Source organism: Parasteatoda tepidariorum, chromosome 2, assembly GCF_043381705.1.
Source record: "Parasteatoda tepidariorum isolate YZ-2023 chromosome 2, CAS_Ptep_4.0, whole genome shotgun sequence".
Lineage (NCBI taxonomy): Eukaryota > Metazoa > Arthropoda > Arachnida > Araneae > Theridiidae > Parasteatoda > Parasteatoda tepidariorum.
This window is the reverse complement of record NC_092205.1, coordinates 19,863,515-19,889,670: the sequence shown is the minus strand read 5'-3', so window position 1 is coordinate 19,889,670 and position 26,156 is coordinate 19,863,515. Positions and strand designations below refer to the sequence as shown.

The 26,156-nt window shown below is 27.8% G+C and overlaps 1 protein-coding gene across 2 annotated transcripts; it reads left to right on the top strand.

The window, feature by feature from the left end:
* Positions 1-3,248: 3,248 nt before the first annotated feature.
* LOC107457574 (B-cell lymphoma 3 protein homolog) lies at positions 3,249-25,779 on the top strand. Of its 2 annotated transcripts, none has more exons than XM_016075762.3 (6): positions 3,249-3,475; positions 14,892-15,284; positions 23,367-23,475; positions 23,614-23,818; positions 24,365-24,453; positions 24,934-25,779. In XM_016075762.3, the coding sequence occupies exons 2-6, from the start codon at positions 14,950-14,952 to the stop codon at positions 25,219-25,221; spliced, it is 1,026 nt and encodes a 341-aa protein (XP_015931248.2). In that variant the 5' UTR covers positions 3,249-3,475; positions 14,892-14,949; the 3' UTR covers positions 25,222-25,779. The 2 variants fall into 2 exon arrangements, with proteins under 2 accessions (XP_015931248.2, XP_015931249.2); XM_016075763.3 differs by having other exon boundaries at positions 3,352-3,715.
* The last annotated feature ends 377 nt before the right edge of the window (positions 25,780-26,156 follow it).

Genomic DNA, 26,156 nt, shown 5'->3' with positions numbered 1-26,156 from the left:
CGGGCTTACCGTGGGAGTTTTTTCTGATTTTCCTTTCCATTTAAAGCAAATGCTGGTTAGTTCCATAAAAACCTCTTCCTCGAAGACTAGTTTCTCCCAATGCTTGATGCAGGAGTTCCCTTGTCCTCTGGGTTGCAGTCAAAATTACAAGACTATGGAGTCGAACGCATGCAATCGTAAAATCAGGATTGAGTTGGCTGTTCTGTGACAGTTATAAAATAAATACTCCGATTCAAAGGAGTCAAAATGCATAAAACATATTAGGAAACAATGAAAAAGAAAACAGTTTCTAAAGCTTGGAATAAGAAAACCTTCTAATAAAAGTTTGGAAATTCCTAATTTGAATAATAGGATCATAATTTGGTAATGGTTTTTATTTTGATATTTTCAATTTTCTATACCTATCAGTGGCAATCGCTGCCGCTTGCTGACATCCCGATTGATTGAATTACGCAGCTCTATTCAGATGATTACTTCACTTGTTCAATGGATTACATTAAAATTCAAATACGTTTAGTTATATTCCTTAACATCAAAAAAAGAGGAAAGACAGCAAAAAAGGTAAGAAGGATTAAACGGAGATAAAAGATTAGCAATAAACTAATTCAAAATTTAGAAAAAAATATTAGTTATTTTTAAAAAATAATAATGAAATAGAGGAACACGCAGTTTAAAAAAAAATAACTTGACAAAAAAAAAAAACCGTTTTAAAACTAATGTCATAATAAAAAAATTTTTTTTATCAGAATATTTTGTAAATAATTTTTTGAAAACGTGTAAAATGTAATTTTTTTTCATCCAATAGCTTTTACGTAGCGGGTTGTTGTTGTTCTTTAAGACAAGGGGTGCGATTGTTCCAATGGCCTAGAATACGACCAAGAATCTATGGCCAAGAATACGACTTCTGCCACACACATACATTATAGGGCAGACCCATTCATAGATTCATTCATTCATCCATTCGTAATTTTGACCTGAACCAGAGAACGATCTATTTCCAATTCAGTACCCCAGAGGTATAATTTGTTTTGGGAAGATGGAGGACTTTGTGACCCTATAGATTCAACGTGCACTGCAAGGTGACTCTAAATCTTGATCCATCTACCACAGAGGATATTTTTACACCAGCGCTGTGGACAGTGCGAGCTGGGAGCAGAATTTATATCAACCAGCCATCACTGGTGTTCGAACCTGGAAATTAATTTTTTTTCTTATCAACTCCGTCGCTTTGTAATTTTGAACCTCATCCAGAAGACAAGGCAACTCCTGGATCAATTATTGGGAGATATTTTGCCTTCGTGGAGGATTTTTCTTTATTGAACTAACCCGCATTTGCGTTACATAGATAGGAAGACCACGAAAACCTCCCACTGTTTGCATGACGGCAAGGGGACTCTAACCTATGATCAGTCTACCACTGAGGATATTTTATGTCAGCACTGTGGTCGGTGCAAGCCGGATGCGGAATTCGTATAGACCAGCCATCCATGGGATTCGAACCCGGTTCAATTCGTAAGGCGAGTGCTCTATCCCCTGAGCCATCACGACTCAAATAATATTATGTGGAAGTTCGAAAATTTCGTTTTCCATTTTATTAAAAATGCCTTAAACTAGCAAAACATATTCTTGAAAACAGCAAAAAGTGTTCACAAAATTATATTTAAAAAAAAAATTATCAGTCGTTTCAATGTGGTCGTAAGACACGACTTCCAGTAGATTACCCAAGTCAAGCAGCACTAGCTGTGATCCGTGAGTGGATAGGTAGCCACTTTGATCACCCTGCGAAAGGGCCGAGGCTACGCGGTTTTGGTCGTCGTCAAACTGTTCAACTGTAATGTGCTCGACTTCGGCGCGTAGCTCGTCGGGCTACCGAAGCGGGGAGCCATCCCATCCGTCGAGGATCGAAATTGCTATGGCATATTTTCGAATCATTCTAAGGGATGTTTCTCAGACCGTCGCCAATAGCTCATATTGCTGCTCTAGAATAAAGTACTACTGGAACTATTGCTGAAACATCAGCCATTTCCCAAAATTTTGAATAATATATAATTGCATTAAAACATGCATATTAATAAAAATAAAGATGCGATTTTCTTTAAAGTGTGAAATTCATGTTAAATAGACAAATAGAAGCTCAAAAACTTAAGATAAAAAGAAAACTGCTTTGATAAATTAACGCTTATTTATATATCTATATTTACTTCAAAATTTGAATTTTGTAGAATTGCCAGAAATCAGATTATTAAAAGCTTTTTTTGTATTTTTAAATATGCAAAGAAAAAGAAAAAACTTTTGTCCAAAAGTAAATTTTTTCCCTGGTGAAGCTTCTAATGTTAAAACATCTACAAGTTAAATAATTGTTCATATTAGAAAAAAAATTCAATAGCGTACTGACATTTCTTCAATTAAATTATATACATGGCTTTATTAATCTTATTTTATCAGTTTGAAATGATGAAAAAAAAAGAAAAATATATATTAAACAAATTATTTCTATTCTAATTTTACTCCGATTCATAACTAACAAAATACCGATTCATTAGAAATTTTAAAACTTAACAATTTAAGCTAAAATTAACTATTATATTTCTATCTCCAGCTAATGAATTTCTCTGATTAAATGTTTATATGGCAGATGGCCCGGAGAATATCTAGAACTTATTGATATGTTTCATAGTTATCAAAATGAAAGAATTTAAACATGCGATATATTAATAACTTTTACATACTTATTTAAACGGAACTCTTTTTCTTCACTTCTGAGGTTGCAAAATTTATCATAAATTAGAAAGAAAAAAAAATAATTATAAATTCTGAAAATAAAATTTAAAGAAAAAATGTTTTAGAAAAAAAAAAATCATATTTTCTTTAAAATGAAATACATAATAATGCTACAATAATTAAAAATGTGCATTTCAAAATTCTAAGGACAGCTCTGATGTTAATTTAAAGATTTTCAAAATATTAATCAGACTTATTAACATAATTCTCATTTAATAAAATCCAAAAAAAAATCGCTAAAATAAAGGGGAAACTTCCCTCTAAAAGTGTTTCTTTTTCTTTTAAATCATCAAACCTCTTCTCTTAAAGTGTTTAGAAATATAAGATAAGATATAACCATTAGATTTACAACCAACCAACGTAAGTGAAAATTTAAAGGGAAAGTCCCTTTCTTCTTGAAAGAATGCCCCATCCTTACTTTTTCCGACCTCAAAAAGATAAAAACAGGTTTCATGCAAATGTCAACCAACAGAAAAGCGCTTTCTCGCCAATCCTAGCGAAAATGCCGTTTTCCCCCCTTCATCCAACGGTGAATGGGGATTCCCCTGTCCGCATCATGATTAAACAACTTTCTGATGTAAACATTTTTAAAACTAAGCTTTTGACAGTCTTCGTTCTTTATTATCTGCATAGGTTTCGTTATCTTCAAGTATTTAAGAAAATTTAATCAAGCTTGTGAATTATTTCTGACCGTGTGAGTAGCATTAAGTAGTTTATATATTTTTTCCAATTGTTTTGTCGTCTCTGCATTTTAGATATTTTATTCACATAACATAATTTTAAAAAAAAAATTATTTCAATATTTTGTCTTTTTTTGTATTATTTGGGTTTTAAATGTAACTGCAGTTTCATGCGATTCTTATATTCAAAGTTATAAGGTTTATTAAAGCTATTAATTGGTAGAATTCTTTTGACCAAGATAATTCAATATAACGTAAGTATTTAAAATAATTTTTTTTTTCAAATAGCAATAAAACATTAGATGCTAAGTTATAATATGGACAATTTATATTAATAATTTGTTGTATTGTTTAACCAAAATAATTAAACATTAAGAACATTTAGATCGTAAGATAATTAAATTATTTAAAGAATTTTCTGTAATAGCATTATAACATATACAAATTTATAAGGACAGTACAAACTATTAATAGATAAGATTATTTCAAAAAATAAATTAAATATGATTTAAGTATTAACAATATTTTTTTTTAAACGTAATAAATTTTTATATTTAAACCTACTATTAAAAAAAGTTTTCAAAGTATAAAATGTATATGCAAATATAGAAATTTTTTTTTTTTAAATATAATAGACTAACCATATGTTGTTTGAGAAATTACTTCAAAATTTTTAAAAGAAAATTAGCAAAACAATTTTTATAAGAATCATTTTTAAAATAAACGTATGTTTTTAAATTAATTTGTGCCAATTTATATTTTTTAACTTTATTGCTAAGCTTATTTCAATGGTAAAAATTAAAATAAGCAAACAAACCGCAGATTGAAAACAATTGACGTATCAACTCATTGTTCGCTAAAAGTAGTTATATGGTTTGTTTTTAATCCAATTTTATTTTGTTTACCTGTGTTGTTCATAATTTGATTGATTGTTGTACAAGAAAATTCTAATTTGTTGTAATTTAATAAATGTATTTTTTCCCGAACAAATTTTTATTTTTAAATGCTTTTATTTATTTTTTAATTGAATTATTTATTTTTTATAGGATTTTTTTATATCAACTCCTTGTTCGCTAAAATTAGTCAAATGGTTTGTTTTCATTCAAACTCTATTTTGTTTATCTATAGGTGTTGATACATTCTTGTACAAAAAAAAATTCCAATATGTTATAACAGTTTTATTTTTTTCCAAACTAACTTTTATTTTTAAATGCATTTATTTATATTTTAATTGAATTATTTATTATTTAAATGAATTTTTTAATTTATAAATTTTTGAATGATTATTTTTTTTTAAAATGGATGATTTATATTTATATAAGTGTTGTGAATTAGGTTAATGATTTCAATATTTATAATCAATATTATTATTTATTTGCTTTGAAATATATAATAACAGAATCAAGTACATAGTTAATCAAACATACGGTGCTTAAGTTATAAAAAAATATATAGAAAAATATTATGAAGATTTTATCAGTTAAAAATGTTTAAATGTTGTAAAAAAATAATTAGTACCAATTAAATCATCTTACATTTAATTTAATATGATTTTTCGCTATGAAACGAAACTATATATTTGGGAAATCATTATTTGGTATTATTTTATAACATCAATTTAAAAAAGTATTTTACTTTCAACTCAGTAAATCTCTTTAATATATATCTATTATTATTTCAATATTTCAATTCTTTTTTTAACGCTTAAAAAAGCATTTATAAGTGCGTCTATTATACTTTTTTTTATGTTAAGCATGCCTGAAATTTTTTTTCCCAACCATTTTTCTGATATGCTCTTTCAGTCCGAAGGCTTTTCAAACAGGAAATAACTATTTAACCTCATTAATTATTAATAATGGTTTTATGATTTTTTTTATTGCTTTAAACAGTAATTTTTACGTATTAAAAAAATTAAGTTGGCATAATTTAAATGAAGGTTAACTTTAAAAAATCGCGTTCGCAAGGTACTGAAAATAGGGAAATTTCCCGGTCTCATACTTCCATAAATATGATGATTCATATTTTTATTTATTTATTTTATTTATTCTTACTTGCATTACTTGAATTTGCTAACTTTTCTAGAAAAAATTATGAACGTTAGGTAAATTTTGCTTATTTTGTTATATTCATTATCTTTATTAATTTTTGTATAATTTTAGTGGAAGTTCCGACATGATGTATAAAATTAATATTATTTGTTTTTCATTGTACACATTTTATGATATACAAATTTTATCAATTGAAATTTTGATTGAGAAATCGGAACAACGAATATGCAATTAAGGTTTTTTCTAGTTATTTATTAAAGCCTTTTCTTAACGCTTTAGGTTTGCACTTAAAATTAGATTTCACCATAACACATGTATAGAGCGTTCAAAAAACACACATTTATTGTTTACATTATAAATTTGATTTTAGAAACAATTGTACAGAAACGACGTAGTTACAAAATTTATTTCAAAATTGTTTATTTATTTTTTTATCTAATCTATATAAATATTTAAAAACATTTAATGCATGCATCTTTGATGTTTATTATCGAAGAATAAATTTATGTACCTAAGTATTTGCAACTGATTTTTAAAAAATTTTTTTTTAATGTTTTCTCACTTGCTAGATGTGCAAAGATTGCTAGAAGAGCAATTCTTTTATTGCATGCTGTCATATTAACTTCCGTGAAAGACCATGTTAAATTATTTAATAAAAAGTACCTAGTTTAATAACGTTTCATCGAAACATTTCCATCGAAAATTTGCTTTATTCGATGGGATTTCTTGGATTGTCTAAACCAGTGGTTACCAACTAGTGGCCCGCGGGCCACATCCAGCCCGCGAAGCCTTCTTTTGTGGCCCACGAACTAAAATATATTAGTTGTCATTTTTTACGGACAATTTCCGTAAAAAATCTATATGGGTTTAAAATACTTTTCTTTCGTTAAAAAAACCTAATTTCTTCGTTTCTGTGAAATTTAACATACTGACGGTCCATAAGATTTATTTATCAGGTAAAAATCTGCTCCTTATTTTAATTTGTAATTCAATACTTTTGTTTGCACAACTTGTCTGACAGTAATATTTAATGTTCCTTCAAACATAAAAGAGTTCTATATGAAATTTGGATAAAGTTGCACCCCGCCATTTGACTCGTGTTTTTAATTGCGGCCCCCGGTCTCAGGTAAGTTAGAAACCCCTGGTCTAAACCAATGGTTCCCAAATCTTGTTCCGCGGAACTCTAAGGTTCCGTGTAGAGTTCGGACTTTTTATTTATTTATTTATTATTATTATTTTTTTTTACCAGGTGCGATTTTTCAAACCTGTGATTAAATTTATATCCGATCACCAATTTTTTTTTTTTCTTTTTTAGTATTTTAAGTTTTATTCTCCACGCATAATTATAATAATTAATTATAATATTTCTTTATCATTGGTAGATAATTAATTGTTATGTGAATTATAAATATGATAAAAATAAGAGAGGTAAATTAAAGTGATTTTTACTGTGATATACAAGGCATATGATCGAATAAGTGAGAATGCCATGTCGCTTATAAGGCGACATTGATCCGTTAAGAGATAAACTTTTAAACTACGATGGACATATATTTAATAAACAATAATGAACATGAAAATCGGACACCTAATTTTATAGCTTAGTTGTATGGCTCCGTTTTTATGTAGAATGAGTTCCTATATTTCTTCTCCTTAAATTATGTGTAAATCAAACAAAAAACACGCTGATAATAAATATGAGTTTCTTCGTGAAAAAAAAACAAGGAAAAATATTCACACAATTATTCAACAAAGCTCTCCATTCGCTTTGTCATGCTGATTTCATTCCTTCAACTCAATGTATTGTAAATATAATTACTTTTCCAACCTCTTAAGGGAAATTCCACTTACTCTACGTTCCACTTTAGGGAAAAATAGGGAAACTCATCAGCTCGTTCTACAAATTATTTTTCCTGTGCTATTTTCGATTTAAACATTAGGTTCGCTTTATATGCTCATAAGCATTAATGCATCCGAGGGGAAGGCCCAGAGGTCAATGAATTGGAATAATGAAACTTTTGTTCCAATATTTTATAAAGCTGTTCCTTCTTCATTTACATTCTTTTTCTTGCCAATTTTTCCTATTCAAAAATATATTTATATAATATATACAAATAAATATAATATAAACAAATAAATATAATATATACAAATAAATATAATATATACAAAAATATAATATATACAAATAAATTATAATCCTATTCGAATAAGTTAAGAATAATAATGTGCAAACGATTCCAATAAAACCAGCATTTTCACTTCTTTATTTTAAATGGTAATTTTTGTATTTCAACATTATTTAGATATTTTGAAAGGCCGCGACCAAATCTTTTAAGTTTTAGAAATTTGATTATGTATTATTGTGAAACTATAAAATTTACAGACGCTGTTTCGTGCTTCGTTCCATTCTGAAAAACAGTTTTAAGAATTATCGTTTTTATCAGATAATCGATATTTTTACCAGCTAATAAGTATATTATTGCTGTTGCATGACTTTTCATCTCGTTTGCTTAAAAATAGTCATATTTACTGAACGTCTATTTTTCATTTTAAAAAAATAAGCAACCTTTTTTTAACGCAATATTTATTAGTTTGCACATAGTTGAGTTAAAAATATGTACATTATTAAGTAACACAATTACTGAAAACTGAATCTCTCCTTTACAAGTAAAAGCTCTTAGGCTGATAATAAAATATGAAAATACTTTTTTAATTAGCTAGGCGCAAAGCAAAATGTCGGTGGTTGTTTGCTAAATGATGAATTTCTAATTGCCCTACTGTAAATAAATAAATAAGATTAACATATGATTATGATGTTTACCCTAAAATTCTAGAATTTTTCCATATCCAAATCATAAAATTCTAGAATTACTATTGCTTAACAATTTCGAAGCCAGTTGTTTAAATATACAACTCCGCGACTTCTACTCACTTAAAATATCTACCAAGTACCAAAAAAGTGTTCATATTATTATTCAGTAATTAATTATTTCAAGCTATACATAATAATTAAAGTGAAAGGCACTTTTTTTTAAATAACATTATTTATTATAACGTAACAGTTGTAATATATTATTACAAAATAATGAAATTGTGCTGAGCCATTTTTAAGAAAAATAATTAACAATCTCACATCACAAGCGCAAATATAAATTTATTTTAATAAAAATAGTTTAATGAGTGTTAAAGAAAATAGTTTAATAAATGATACACTGAATTCATTCTCATATTTTTTTATCACCTAAAAATGAATTGGATTTTGCAATTTATGAATAAAACGACGACTTATTAATAAATCATTTATTAATCTAGTGTCTTTCCAACGATTTTTTATGTTCTTTTTCTATAGTTCCGTTAAACATTAGGCTCAATGACTTTGAAATGTGCTTAAATAAGTTAGTGATAAGACAGAATTCAAATAATTTTTAGATAATCGAAAACTTTTTTTTTTCCTTCTCTTTTTTGATCTACAGGATGCAACTTATAAGAGGCAGAAGTCAGAATTCAGCAAATTTTTCCAACTATAAAATTGCTTAAAAATAACTGAAAAATTACCCTGCAAAATTGCTGTTCTCATAAAAATACAATTTCAAGAGCATTTTAACATTTTTAACTAGCTATGCAGGGTATCCCATAATATCTTGTAATAGTTAACAGGGGAAAAAAAACCACTTGAAGAATTTTTATGAGTTAAATGGTCGATTCAAACCGCGCCAATGTTCCTGAGTTCAATAAAATTAAATTTTTATTCGAATGTAAATTATACGTGTTTTAAAAATTCATTAATACTATAAAGATTAATTTAAAATTTACTGTAAGGAACTTTCATATTTTTTAACTAATTGATTAAAACTTAAGAAAATAATACTTACTCTTAATTGATGTATAATAATCGAACACAAATAATATTTTTATTTTATTGAAATGAAATATATTTAATCATTTTTGGAAATACAGGGGAAAAATAGTTTTATATGAGTCGTTCAACGTTCACTGCCTACTTGACTAATTTCCTCAATTCATTCATTCTAATTTCATAAACAAAAAGTGGAAAATTTGATGAAAAATGTACATTATTTCTTAAAATTCCTTTTATATAAATTAATTAATATATTTGTATTGTAAATTAATATAAATTTATTATTTAAATATGAATTAACATCGTTTAGAGGTGTTACTCTTTATTATCTAGAAATTTATTCTAATTATAAAAAGCTATAATTAATCCTAGAGCTTTGACACTTAAATTTAAAATATTTCAAGAAGTGGAATTAATCAAGATTTCCCATCCTAGAAGTTATTTTAATTTAAATTTATTCATTATTATATTTTATTCACTTAATTATTTTACTACTATTTTCTTTTCTTATTTTTTTACTAATATTGTTGTGAAGTATTGTTTCCTTTAACAGTATTATGCAAAAAACGGGAAAAATGGTTATTTCCGGGAAATCCCTTTGAACAATTATATGATCCTTTTAGATGAAATGACGTGTGGAAAAACGAGGGAAATTCCCGGTCCAATAAAATGAAACCGCATTTTTCGCAACCAATTCGAAGTGAAACTTGCACTCGCTCAATATTCCCCTTTTTCATGTTGTAATAGTTATCATCCTAACATCGTTTAAAGTATAATTTTGTAGTCATTTTTTGCTAGAAAGCGTTAATGTGAGTAAAATTTCTTCTTATTAAATTTACTATGAATTTTTTTTTTCAATTATGCAGTTGCTAATAAAACTAGCTATTCAATTTGGTTTTAATTCTCATGAATGTTGGTTAATGTTATTGAATATTCATGTTTGTAACTTAAAATTTAATGTATATTTTTTATTTAATTTTTAAATTTTTTTTATATATAAATGTTATATTTTTAATTGAAATTAAACTAAATTTGAAATTCAATGCGTTTATTTTGTTTAGTTATATTTTACTTTGAATTTAATGTATTTATTTATTTAAGTTCCATTATATTTATTTTGATTTAGAATTCTATTTTAATCATATTGTCTGATTAAAAAATTGCGTATTCACTAAAAAATGTAATAAATTGTAAAATTTGGAAATTTTTTTTAATAATATTTTATTTTAGTATCATAAATTTTTTATAAAGAAATATTTAACTCAATTTGAGATGCGAAAATTTAATAGCGTTAAAATTATTATTTTTAAATATGTGACGAAAACTGTCATAAGATAGAGGATTTAAATTTTTAGAAAGAAAATTAGTACATTTAAGAACGAATTAAAAATTAATGAACCAAAATTTAGATCTTACTAATAGGAATTCACAAGTATTTTAATTATATTTATTTGTTTACAGCCTTTTCAGTATTTATAAGAAATTATGCTTCTTAACAATTAAAAGAAGGAAAAAAATTGAATTACCTATAATTTATGTTACTTTCTTAATTTTTTTTTTTTTCAACAAGTGTTAGGACTTATTTTTATAAATCGTAACACTTGCAAAATAAGAAAGATTTTTCGAGGCTAGCCAAAGCAAGATAAATTATGATGAAAACAATGAATTGTCAACGATCAGTAATATAGATTTAAACTAGTAGAATCACCAGTGATTTAATTAAAAATGTGATTTAGTGCATTGAATACTTGCACTTCAGGAAGATCTCGGATACCTACACATATGTGACCCATGACGTGATCGCCAGCTGAGACTTTATAAGTAAAATTTGCTTGTTCAAGTAGAGCAAACTTTCTCCACGTAAGTTAGAATGTTAATTAGCGTAAAGTTAATTAAATACAGAACCGTATCGATTTCGGTTGAATTTATTGTTCGATGCATAATTAGTTTGTTTATGTTTTCTTCATCCCTGTCTTTGCATGAAGTAAGAAATATATAGTTAAAGAATTAAAATCTTTGTGAAGGAATATAGAATGTGTCACTTAAGAGAATTGATACATGGCGGGATTGGCAAATCTCTAAATAAAATGGAAAGAACAGTAGCTAACATAAACAAATGCCACGTTTCAACAACCCATCGGGATCGAGATACACACACTACGTCACTTCAAGAAGATCACGGATACCCACACATTGAAAAACTGAATAGACAATTGAGAAACATTAATTTATTAAATCGCATTTCTAAGTATATCCGAAACAAATTTTGTCTTTTAAAACCAAAAGTCAGTCTCGTTTTGTACTGAAATAATATAAAAATGAGAAAAAAAATTTACAGCTGACGTTTTTGATTTAAACACTGCAGATTATATTGTTTTCTTCATTATTTATCTTGTTTCGACCAGCCTCGCTTAATCTTATTCTTTAAAGTCCCGACACCTAGTAACTACAACTGGTTATAGCTATCATACTAACAACTGGTTATACTAACAACTGGTTATAGCTATCTAAATAAGCATATTCTGATGAAATTGGGCACTTATCTGCAATGTGATACCTGCAACTGACGTAGTGTGGGCATCTCGATTCTGATTGGTTGTTGAAACGTAGTGTTTATTAACTTTAGCAACTGTTCTTTCCATTCTATTTCTAGTAAACCACACCCCTTCAAGTATCAATTTTCTCAAGTGACACATTCTATATTCTTACACAAAGATTTCAATTTTTTCACTATATATTTCTTACTTAACTCAAAGACAGGCACAAAGCCGTGTAGTACATAAACAAATTATGCATCGAAGTTTCCAGGTCCACAAAACAAAAATAAATCACGGTTACAGTAGAAATGAAATACATGAGCAAATAATAAATTTATTTATTATTTGTTCATGTATTTTATAACGAATATCAAATAACGAGGAAGAATTATATTTCATTAAATTCGATGTGTGATACGGCGCTATATTTAATTAACTTTACGTTAACAGGGGTCTGTTTAGAAGAAATTTGGGTCCGTTAACGGACCCTTCACAAAATATCTTTTCATAAAAACGGACCCTTCACAAAACATTTGAACTTAAAAACGGACCCTTCACAAAATAATTTATCTTTAAATCGGACCCTTCACAAATTTGTTTATCTTCATTATTGTTTTGTTAATCGAATAAACCCTTCCCAGGAGAGGGGGGGGGGAGAAAGACGGATGTAAACGGAACTAAATTTAGTCTTCGGCAGACGCTTCATCCTTTATTCGTCTGAAATGAATATTCTGCATTCAGCAGTATAGGTTAAATACCAAATATTTGTATGTTGCATCGCTAATTTAGTAGCTGCATTTGCTGTTTATTTTTTAAAATGTAATTTTTTTAATTATAATTTTACAGTGTTGAGCATAATCTTGTATCTATTTACAATTAAAAAACTCCTTGAGAAAGTTTTTTTTTTTTGCAATAACGGACCCTATTTTCAAAAATTCACGAAAGCGGACCCTGGTTGAAAGAATGGGACTTAACGTTATTTTATATTCACAAATTAGGAGTAATTTTTTTCACAATTTTACAAAAACGGACCTTTCACAAAATGTCTGGACAGACCCCTGGTTAATTATCATTCTAATTATTTAATTATCGTTAATTATCATGTGGAGAAGCTTAGCTCAACTTCATTTTGCTTATAAACGATCAGCTGACCCTGACGTCATAGGTCACTTGTGTGGGTATGCGTGCTCTTCTTCTTGAAGTGCAAGTACCGTTTTATTGTTAATCAAAATAAAAATTTATATGCAAATTATTTTACTAAAAAGATTTACTTCTTTTCTACTTATTCTTCTGCCCAGACAAAGCGAATTCTTGTGATTCAGTAAATTTTTTTTATTGTCTATATAAATAGTAATACCCGGATCTAAATGATTCGCCTCAAAGATTTATCAGGGGTCTGTCCAGACATTTTGTGAAGGGTCCGTTTTTCGTGAAATTGTGAAAAAATTACTCACATTCTTTCAACCAGGGTCCGTTTTNGATGTGTGATACGGCGCTATATTTAATTAACTTCACGTTAATTATCATTCTAACTTATGTGGAGAAACTTAGCTCAACTTTAACACGCCATTTTGCTTATAAACGACCAGCAGGCGCTGACGTCATAAGTCACTTGTGTGGGTATGCGTGCTCTTCTTCTTGAAGTGCAAGTACCCAATTTCCTTTTTATTGTTAATCAAAATAAAGATTTATATGCAAATTATTTTACTAAAAACATTTACTTCTTTTCTACTTATTCTTCTGCCCAGACAAAGCGAATTCTTGTGATTCAGTAATTTTTTTTTATTGTCTATATCAATAGTAATACCCGGATCTAAATGATTCGCCTCAAAAATTTATTATATCAAATTCATAGCATATATCATAACAGTATTTATGCTTACAAATAAGTGTATTTATTAATTTAATACATTATGTAAAACAAAGGTTTTCATTGAATTTTTTTCACTAGTACTTTTTCTTTGTTATGAAATAAAATTTAAACGAAAGAAAATTGCTATGGGCTAAACTTTCCACAAAATTCTAGCAAATATGGCGAAAAATAATTCTTAGTTAAATTTTTTTTCTTCTGAAATAATTCATAAAAATATTGTGCTTTAATTTTTTTTTCGAGAGGAATTAATAAAAAAATGGACTCTTTATTTTTTATGTTAACAAAAACTAATGTTTTTGTTGCATAGTCTACTACTTTTTTTTCTGAAAGAGTTTATAAACAATTGTTCTTTCAACTCTTTTCTCTGAAAGAATTATTAAAAATTTAGTCTCCCTTATGAAAGAACTGACAAATTTTTTTCCCTTTTAAAGAATTATTTATTCTAATCTTATCTCTGAAAGAAAAAAATAAAAATAAATTAGTCCTTCATTCATTCTTTTCTGTAAAAAAAGTTACTCTTTTTTAATTCTTCTCCATGAAGTAATGTAGCAACATTCCCCCCTTTTTTTCTTTTTAAAATTTAAAAAGCATATTTTTTCTGAAAAATAAATTTAAGTAGCTATCACAATTTTTCCTTATCTCATTATCATTATCTCATGCAGTAAATTATATAAATATTGCCCCAAATAAAAATCCTACTCCTACTCAATTGGAAACATTTGATAAGGAATGAAAAGGTTTTACTCACCGATCAATAGACGTAAATATCTGTTTGAATGAGAGTTTCTAAAAATTTATCTAAGTTCTTACCAGTTTCACTAACAAAGTTGCAATATGAATTTTTGAAGTATTTCTGGGATTTATTTTTTATCACCTATGATTTGTAGAAGCTCTTTAAGAGATATAAAATGCTGAATCGTTCTGATTGTGTTTGATTTCATTCAAACGCATAATCTTGATGTTATATATTATTCGTTTGGATTACAAAGAATAAATAGTGAAACATCTTGGAATTATGAAAGAAGTAAATTTATCAACCTGTTAAGACTTGAATGCGTTCTGTGTTTACTGCCATATTAAAATCCTAATCATTTTAATTTACTTTTTTAGGTTTATTTAAGCTGTAAAGATCAATTCATCTAAAACAAACAGCATTGTTAAGTATGATATGATCAGGAACACGATTGAGTTTTCTACTGTATCCGAACTGTATCTCGATAATACTCAACTTCCAGAACTGTCAAATTCAGACTCAGTAAACGTACTGCCTTCAATGGTCAACTGTGATAATTTGCAAACCAAACGCAAACACTCAGCTGTTGAGTCTTCAGCTGTTGCGATTGATTCTTTTTCTGAAAGAATCGGTGGAAGTCGTGAAGAAGTGAATCGGACGAAGGAATCACCTCGACGTTCGTCCAAAGAATCGCAAAACGTATTTAATAAGAAAGAATTAAGAATTCTCAGAATGCAGATAGCCATGATCTCAGATGCTGATGGGGATAGGTAAGCTAAAATTTCAATCTATTATGAGTCATCATTATTTACTATTATTTATTATTACACAGCTTCAACCGTGGCAGATCTTGCTTATGTTTTATAGGTCCAATAAACCTATAGGGACTTTGATTTAAACCTAGGGACTTTGATTTCTGAAGAACCTAAACAAGTTATAAAAAAATAATCAAAATAATAACTATTTTTTTAAATTTGCTTTTTTTTAATCTGAAAAAAAAATTGAACAAAAAAAGCATTATTTCACCCTAACGCTAGCGTGAAAATTAGTAAAACACTAGGAAAAAGCCTGAAAATCAGTAAAACACAACGAAAAAGCCTGAAAATTGTAAAACACTAGGAAAAGCCTGAAAATTAGTAAAACACTAGGAAAAAGCCTGAAAATCAGTAAAACACTAGGAAAAAGCCTGATAATTGTAAAACACTAGGAAAAAGCCTGAAAATTAGTAAAGCACTAAGAAAAAGCCTGCAAATTAGCAGAACACTGGGAAAAAGCCTGTATGTTATGGGTGCACCTGCGGCCCGCCGACTGTTGATGTGCGGCCCGCGGGAGCTTCTGAACGCAATAAAAAAAATTCTTTTAATTTGGTTTTTGTTTAAACATTAAAAATTTTCTTTAATTAAAATTTATAATATTTACAAATAAAATTTATTATTATAAAATTTATAAATAAAATTTTAATAAAATTATTGTGAAAAATGGAAAAAGTTCTTTAAAAAAAGCATTAGTTTTTTTAGTTTTCAATAAATTCAAATAATTAAAAGTATTCCATTTTCTGAAAATATGTTAAGTGCTTAGAACACTCATGTTTTGACAAAAATTATCATGTTTGCCACTAACATGACTAAATATGCGTGCGGCCCTTTGTTAATCTGCCTGCTGTGAAAGTGGCCCTTCACTCAAAAAGGTTATGCACCCCTCCGTAGGTCATAAGACTTTTTATTAAGACGTTTAGATTGTGCTTACAAGTATGTTAATTTTAAAGTTAAGACCCATATTTCTTTCGATTGGTTCTTGAGCTGCAGACAAATAAAGAAATTTCTTAAAGCAAGATAAGATCTTATGAAAAAGAACATCTTGCGGTTTCAAATTTTTAGAGACTGACTTTCTTTTAGTGTTTAACACATTCTTTATTTCAGATTTTCGAAAAGTTAAAAAATGTAAATCTTATTTTGGACAAAATGTAATAATAATAATGATTGAACATTCAATGAGACGCCTTAAAATAAAATGAATAATTAATGATAACTAAGATTCCACTATTATAGTAATTCATTGCTTAGAAATATTGGTACGTGTTCATTTTTGGTTTATTTTAAATTATTATCATTTTTTTAAAATCTTTTAATTTGAACTTAGAAACCCTGTGTGTTTTCTGAAATCATTTTGCATATGAAACTAATTCGCTAAGGTGGTCCATTGGTCCAATTGGTGGTCCACAGGGGCCGTGGACCACCAATTAAAAACGCTTTAACAGAATTTATTTATATTAAGGCAAAGTAAATTGTTGCCTCAATAATTTAATCTGAACTCTCTCCTTTGATTTACTTAAAAAATAGGAAGCTTGACATTTTTCAATAATTTTGAAAAAATATTTAAATGATATGTTTTAGGCCCTGTGGCAGAATTTTTTCGAGCTATCTGCTACAAAACTCTGTCACTAATGTCTTTCTGCAAGATACTTAACATAATAACAAACATATATGTTACAAATTTAAAATAACAAAAGCGCTGTGATTACAAAAAAAAATTAAATAATTTTTTTTTTAATAAAGCATGTAATAATTTTTTTTATTCTAATATTATGGGTGATTCTCGCAATTTGTGGGAGAGACACACAAATAGTTTCCTTCTTCGCATTTTGTAAATAATTATCGCAATAAAAAATATAATTAAAAATCATGAAATCCGTAGTAGTAATTACCGAAAAAAAGATTAACAACGAAATCACCCGAATCGGGCTCCTCAAATGCGTGTTTCGTTTTGAGATTACGTTGTTGTAATAAATAGTATCGCATAAAAGATATCGGGTTTAAAAACCATGGAGAAATCAATAGCAATAACTGCCAAAAATTTGAGAGAATTATTGCCTCAAAAGGTAAATACTCAAATGCACGATTCGAATTTTCCATATTGTTTGAAATATATCGGGATGGTTAAAATCCACGTGAAAATCAATATCAATAACTGCCGAAAATACAATCGAAACATTACATCGATTTACGATACTATCGTCGTAAATTGAGAGCATCAAAAGTGGTTATCTAAATGCTTGATTCAAATATTACGTGTAAATTTCTGTGGAAAAGAACAATTTTTTTTTTCAAAAGCAAGAACTTAGTAACGTTCTGCGACAATGTCGCTGGAATTCTGCCGCAGGGATTTTAGTATTTATTCAAAGACTTAAACTTTGGGATTGAAACAGGGGATAAATTGATGGTCTACCAAAAATATTATTGATATTGGAGGGATAGATGGGGCCAATTATCGATCATTAAAAGAGTTGTGTAGATTTATCCAAAACGGGTGTGCAAAAAAGCCCAGTGTTGCAAGAATAAAGGGTACGCAGATTTGGATGTAATCAAATGAAGAATTCAGATGATAATAGTATATTAGAATGTATTCATTTTCTTTAGAACATAATAATTAATTTTCGTTAACCATAATTCTGAAACTAAACTAATTAAATAATAACTACCTCTTGATACTCTGCCTCTCTTAATCCAAGGGGTCTTAAATGTCTATTGTGGGCAAGTCTATCCTGTTTTAACGCCAACATGACAAACCTTTAACCTCATTTTTCCCCAAATTTGATTAAAAAAATCAAGTAGAGCCGCGATGGCTCAGAGGATAGAGCGTTCGCCTTCCAATTAGGCGAACTGGGTTCGAATTCCAGTCGATACGAATTCCGCATCCGGCTTGCACCGATCACAGTGCTGACGTGAAATATCCTCAGTGGTAGACGGATCATGGGTTGGAGCCCCCTTGCCGTCAGGCTAATCGTGGGAGGTTCTCGCGGTCGTCCTCTCCATGTAACGCAAATCCGGGTTAGCTTCATCAAGAAGTCCTCCACGAAGGCAAATTTCTCCCAATACTTGATCCAGGAGTTCCCTTGTCTTCTGGATTGGGTTCAAAATTACAAGGCTACGGAGTTGAACATTAGTAGTCGTAAACCCATAAAATTTGGGTCGGCTGTTCAACGACGGTTATAAAAAAAAAATCAAGTAATTGCAATAATCTTGTTTATTAAATTGTAGAAAAAAATATAATAATTTTTCTTGGATGGCACTCTTTATTTACACCATATTAATGTCAATTAACATAATCTATTTCACACCAAATACTTTCGTTCTTTTTCCTAGTTCAGATCCGTCAAAAACAAAATCTTCACTTATTCAGAGAAAGGGCAATTTAATTTTTAACTTTATGTAATTAATATACCTATTTTAGATGGGCCTATTAAAATTTGAAGTTTATATCGTAATTGTTAAAATCTGGTTACTGAATCAAAAGTTATTCGAAACAATTCGTTTTTATTTGGCTGAGTTTTACAATTAAAACAAGAATTGTTATCAACAGAGATTTTTTTTTTTTTAGATAAAAGCAATAACCCCAAATTCAAAAGACTCGTGCTTAGTACTTTGGATACATGCGCAATCAGAATTATTTACTTTGCCAACATCTGTGACAGGTGACTGCTCAAAATGTTTACCAAATGCATAAATTCTGTTATTATGAAATTAATTCTTATTTATTCAATTCTTTCATCAACTATTTTTTTGACGACTTAAATAAATTATAAGATTTTCATTTGAATTTTTTTCTTACTTAATAGCATTTTATGTCTGTTCACTGCCCCTATAATTTTTCAGTGTTGGGCGAATCCTGGGTACTCGGCCCGATTACTAAAGTACAGTGAGCAAAAAAATAAATAAATGTAATACCCTGGTTGACTTTTGATCTAATGATCTGATTTTCATATACTACGACTCAATCTTAATGGTTCAAGGGGCTGATTAAAGTTATCAGAACTTCCACGGGTCAGGAAGAACGGGGAAAAACTGAAATTGTCAGGAAATTTTATTTCGACTCTAAAAAGCAGGGAATAGTCAAGGAAAAAAATTTCCAATTTTTTATAAAAACCTGAAAAATTCCTATTTCATACCTGGAAAATGACCAGTCTTAAGAATTGTTAGCAACAGTAATTAGTTAGTGAGATCCGATTTAAATAATTCTAACACATATTAGAATTATTTGTTTTAAAAATTTCATATTTTAGTGAAACTTCCATGTTTCTATTCTCATTCAATGATTTTTTTTTGCTGAAAATATTTCAAATTTGACATATCAAATTAAAAAAAAATCAAAGTAGATAAAATATGGTCTGGATTTTCATTGAAATTTTCCTGATTATACCTGAAAAAAATTAGGAATTTTTTTTCCTCCTGAAATTGAGTGGGAACCCTGTTTATAAGAATTTTTTTTTTTTTTTTTTTTTCATTTTNTTTTTTTTTTTTTTTTTTTTTTTTTTGCACGGAACTATGTTTGAATAAATGAATTTTATAATTCTGTGCAAAATTATTTCATTTCGCTTTCCTCCGATATGGTGAAAAACGTAAAAGTAAAATCAACAACATTAAAGGGTTCAAACTTATAAATGCTGCACATACATTCTATTGGGACTATTTTATCCAGATTGTGGCTATCCCCTACATTTTGGGGATCGGGAATGAAAATCTGTCCTAAGAAATGTATTTGCAATGTATTAGCATGTTTTAGCAGCAAAATTTATTCTAAGAAAGTGCGTTCTTTTTTTTTAAATTCTGCTTTCGTAACTTTTAAATATCGTCTGCATTATTAGTATATTTGAGGTCAGCACTCGAACCATTAATATTGAGTCCTAGTATATGAAAATTTGATCGTTAGGATCACTAGTTATTCAGGGTTTCTTTCCTTCTTTTTTTGCGCATTGTACGTTTTTATAAAAACATGAAATTGTTAATTTTTTTAAAAGTTTAACAAAGGAAAAAGAAAAAAAAACTTGTATTAATATTGTGGAGGTAAAAGACAATTAGACCATTTTTCGCTACTACTGAATAGTTCTAGTAGCAAAATTTTAATATTTTTTAGATTTAAGTTTTTATTTCTCGTAATTTGACTGATTCAATTTAAATTTTGGATTTGTTTAGAGAAAGTACGCTTTTTTTTGTCCGATTTAGTAACGTAAAATATCGTCGGCACTACATTCTCACTATTCATTTTTCGCTGTATATAGCACTGAAGCAATATGGTTAGAAATAATTTCAATATTTCTGTGCCTTGAAATTCAATCAAAATTCGATCGCAGTAGATTTCAGTTTTACGCAAAAAATAGTTTTTTAATAGAAATAATGTCACAAATGGCTATAAACTGATATTGATATCTATTATTTATCTCGAAAGAAAGATACGGAATACAATTGTTAAAATGATTTACTTTGTCACCAATGCCAATTACTCTTTATTCTCTTATGTATGTTTATATAATTGTCATCTTTGATCAATAAACCCTTTCTATCTTAAACTTTTCATTACAACTATACGATAACGATACAGAGGCTTAAGATATTTTTGCTGAATAATATAGATCGTTAAGAGGACGTTATAACTGGGTTTAAGTAAATCTAGAGAAAATTGTGAACTTTCAGATGCTAAAATTGAAATTACAGATAAATTATGATAGAATTACTTCCCAAATAACACAGGGATATTGTTAGATACTGATCGGATATTGATTGACATTGTGAACGCTGAACGATATTGAAGCATTTGTGACATTCTGAATACAATATTGTACGGCATCCGTCGATAATGCAATTTCATACAATTTCTTCCTACTACATGATTATGTACCGGGGAAGTAATGTAATCCTGCTATCGAATCAATGATTAAAAAATTAAATTTTACTTAGCTCTCTTTTTAAATAATTTTAGAAAGAATAAATTTTTTTCAATATTTAAATTAATTTAAAAATTAATTAATTAAGTTTAAAAATCAATTAATTAATTATCTATTAATGAAAAACAATTAAATAGGTTTATAGTTTTTTTTTTAGATCCGTATTATGAGAGATCTCTTCAAACCGTATAACAAGCAACAGGATGTAGAGAGTTATTTATGTGACGCAATCTAATTGGGAATTTATTTTTTTATACCGTAGCTTCTTTTTCGCGTAAGGAAAAAGGTTTGAATAATACTTGATTGATTTTTGATTGCTCGTTTTCTTTTTTTAAGAAAACAAAACAATTAATTTGCAATTGAATCGTGTTAGGTTGAAATTAAACTATATTTAAAAGAATTTAGAGCTAGATTGATAAATGTATTTAATATTTTTGTGATAATTTATTTAATTAATATGGGGGGGGACCAATGGCTTTTAATTAGTTGTAAAATTATATTTGCTCATTCATTAGTAATGATTAAACAATGTTATATCCTTTGTTGTTAGACGTCAATTTCGTTTAAGAAGGAAAGGATTTAATTTATTAGAAATGTTTTTTTTTAACACCCTTTGTCCACTAAATAGTTCTAGCGCACTTTTATATTTTATTGCTGCAAATAGTTTATCTCATATAAATTAAACTTGCTTTACAGTTTAATTCAGAACTTATATGGTTGTATGTAATAAAATGCACAATTATTGGCTGTAATAAAGATGAATTTTAAGAACAGTTAAAACAAGTTGATACAGATTTAGAAACATCGATTTATTTTCCTTTCTGTGGCACGAAATTTAACTTTCGGTTAAATGTGTTTAGTTTTTGTTAGTGATAAATTTATTGGTTACACATATCAAGGAGATATTTGGATACTATACACATTCTTTTATCGTTGAAACGGATTTTTAAAAAAGAATTTAGCCAAAAAACGGACTCTTTGACAAACATTTTATAGTAATAACGGTACCTTCACAGTATAATTTATTTTAAATACGGACCCCTTCACAAAATATTTTACAATAAAAACGGGCTTTTCATCAATTATTTTATTGTAAAAACGGAACCTTTACTATATTTTTCATTTTAAAAGCAAACCTTTCACAAAATTCTAGCTTTGAAAGAGGGAGTCTTAAATTCATAATTTTAAAAACTACGACTCTTTAAATATTGTTTTTTCTTTTTTTTGTTCCAGAAAAACTTACTTATCAACCAATTTCATTCAAAATTTAACAAACATAAGTATAGTTTTTTGTTCACCTGATGTTACAACAAACAAAATAGTTGTTTTTGGTTTTTCATTTGTTAACAGAATTAAAAAATTAGTAAATTATAAAAATACCAAACATTTATTTACAATTAAGATAATTTATAGAAGATGTTTGAGATAGACAAGTTCGGATTTTCAGAGCCACCAACACTTGGCTCTTATAAGTCAATGAATCTCTTAACTCATGCTGTCCTAAAAAATCCTCTGTTCTCACCATGTTCTCGATGCACAGTAACAGTTTCTAGAAATTCGCTATCATCATATCTAAAACATATTTAACAATATCGGTTAAGATTATTAATTAGCAAAATTTTGCGCAGTATTTAGGACATCAACATATAATTAAAACTAAATGCTGTGTAAAATTACTTTTGCTAATTATTAATTTCAACCGATATTTTAATATGAAAGCGAATTTGTGGGGAAAATAATATGACTACATGAAATGTTCTTCACTAGAATCCTCCTCACTGTTAATAGAGCTACTAGAACTTTTTTTTAAACAATTTATAAGCATTGTTAAAAAATACAATATTAAGTAATGAAAGTGTTTTTAATTTTAACCTTTATCTAATAAAATTTCTTAAACATTTTCAAGTAATTTTTTTAAAAAAAGTAATAGTGAAAAACACACATATTTAGCTTATTTTTTGAGATAAATTTACTCAAAATGTACTGAAGTAACAAAATATTATAGTTTACAAAAGTTCACTCAGCACCTAGAATATTGGGGGGAAAATAATAGTTTGTTTATTTTCTTCTATTGTTGAACTTGAAATAAAAAGTATACAATATGTAATAAAGTAAATTTTTTGTTTTATTTCAGGCCAATTCATGTGGCAGTAGTTCAAGAAAATTTAAAGCTTGTACAAAAGCTGTGCGCCATCATGCTGAAAGCCACAATATCGATTGATCTTACTAACTACTTACGCCAGGTATTTATGTTCTCCCACTTTTTCATTTAAGGATCTTATCTCCTAAGTCCAAATGTTAAAAAATAGCATTTTATAAAATGTTGAGAAAATTTTTTGTTTAATTTTGTAATAATTAAATGTTATCTGTTTTTATTCTAGACACCTCTTCATTTAGCCGTCATGTTAGGCAACATAGAAATGGTAAAATTATTGTTAAAATGTGGTTCATCTCTTACAATGAAGGATAGAAACGGAAATTCTGTTATCCATTTAGCAGTGAAAACGGAAGTAAAAAAAGACGTCCTGTGCCTAATTCTGTCTCATCCACAAGCAAACTCCATACTCAACTCCATGGACCATGAAGGTAAAATCTTGGCATTATTTATCTATTTTAAGGCTTTTTCTTATCTTTGCACACAAATTGTAAAACAATTAGTTACCTAAATATATTTAAAATTGTAAATAATTATAAAAGCTACAACATTTTATTTTAAATCAGTTGCTTTAAAAGATGTATATTTTTTTATTTCAAATTGTTTTGGTGCAATAATTATTTTTTGTATTGCAAAAAGTAAAAAATTTTAGTTAATGTTCTAAATTTGAATCATTAATTTTAGTTAAGGATTCAAACTAGACTACAGTTAATTTTAGAATGTTTCTGAAGGATACTAATAAAAAATGAAAACTTTTATAGTTGAATTTTTAGACATAGATTTTTTATCTATGCTTAAAATAGATTTAAATTTTATGACTATTTTTTTAATTCCGATTTTTCAAAAATTTTCTAATTGAAAAAAAAGTTGGAGTATTCTTTAGAAAATTCAAATAGAAAAGAAAAAACTTTTAGAAAATAGATGAAATTTTTTTTAGAGTTCCTTTAAAACAGTAATGATTTATATTATTTTTCCAGGCTATACTCCTTTGCATTATGCTGTTCTTAAAGGCAACAAGTTAGCTATATCCTGCCTATATCGTAGTGGGGCCGATATGAATATAACGGTATGTATTTCACTGTTAATCCTATTTTTTTAAAAAAAAAAACTGATTTTCAATTATGGTTACTGATACTTATTGAATTGAATGTATCTCACATTTTTTTATGCTCCCTTTGAATGTGATAAAAAGACAGTAACTCTTGTTTGTATCAGTTTTTGCTTGTAATTTGCAGATATTGATTGAAACTTAGTATTAGGTCATTCAGCACAGAGCTCCAGTAAAAATTTAAGAGTCTTAACAGGTCGAAATTTCAATTGAAGATTGATTCAATTCATAAATATTGTGGCTACAAATTCGGCTGATAACTGTTATTATTTTTGATAATTTAACAATATTTTTTAATTTACGATTAAATGAAACATTTTTTTTCTAATTACAAACTATTTTTGATAAAATTTAAAAGTTGATTGTTTACAAATTTCTTATAAGGAATATGAATGTAAATGCTTAAACAGTTCTAATCTGCTATTTTTATTACTCTAGGATGGTAAGAGTGGGCGAACACCTTTAATGCACGCAATTATGGGGCAAAATACAGATATGGTGAAACTCTTGCTGGAATGTGGCACCAGTGCTGATATTGCCGACTATTCTGGTCGATCTGCATTTGAGTTAGCCATGCAAATGTCAGACAGGCACATCTTAAAATTGCTGGAGAATAAGTTGTTAACTGAAGAGTTAACCAAGTCTACCCAAGTTCATCAACACTCTACTGATGAAGATAGTGAAAGCACTACTTATCACCGGACTAAAAAATTTAAAAGCATCTAGAAAATGCATAGGGTATTTTATATATCATTAGATGCAATTGAAAGAAAAAAATGTGCTCTAACTCCATTATTTGTGCAGAGGAATGAAAGTTATATGGAACAAAATTCGAGTTTGAATTATACAATCCAAATTTGACACAAGCATTTGAAACGGTTACATTTGGCTGCATATTTTGAAAAATTATTTTTATTTTTTTTAAAATTCTTATTTTTTATGTAAAACAATGTCTAGTAATATTCATGGCTGGTCTGGCAGAAATAACTTAGTTAAGTCAGAGCCATTTCAGTTAATGTATTAAAAATTATTAATTGGTAGATAAAAAAAGACCCTTAATATGTTAGTAAATAATGGTAAAAACAAGCATTTTTTACTAAGAAAAAAAAGTATTTTGTTATTTCTAAAAAAATCTAAGATCGAAGACCAACTGAATCTTATTGAAAGAAGCTGTGAAACTCCACACAGCTATTATAAAAATTATTGAGTAATCTTAATTTCACATAATCTGTTTTTGAAAAATTCTTTAAATTAAAATATATAGGTACAAAATTAAAAAAAAAATAAGTAAAGTATAAGATTAGTAGCCCTAAAACAGGATTAATTTTTTGAAGATAAATTAAGAAGGAACAGTAACAAGGAGTCATTTTATAGGTGTTATATTTCACGAAAAAAAAAGAGTGCCCTTATAAATATAAAATTAAGTATTAGTTATGATAGCTTGACCACAAGTTGATTTCTGTTATAACCATAATATAATATTTTTAAGAAATATAATTAAATAGTATGAATTTTATGATTAACTCATGAAAATGTTTTTTAAATGATTAATGTTAGCAAGAAAAAAAAACAAGCATACACAAAAGAAATTATTATTAAAACAGAACAGGCAATACCGTTCATTAAATTCAATATTTTCATTTTCTAAGAAGTACAGAAAA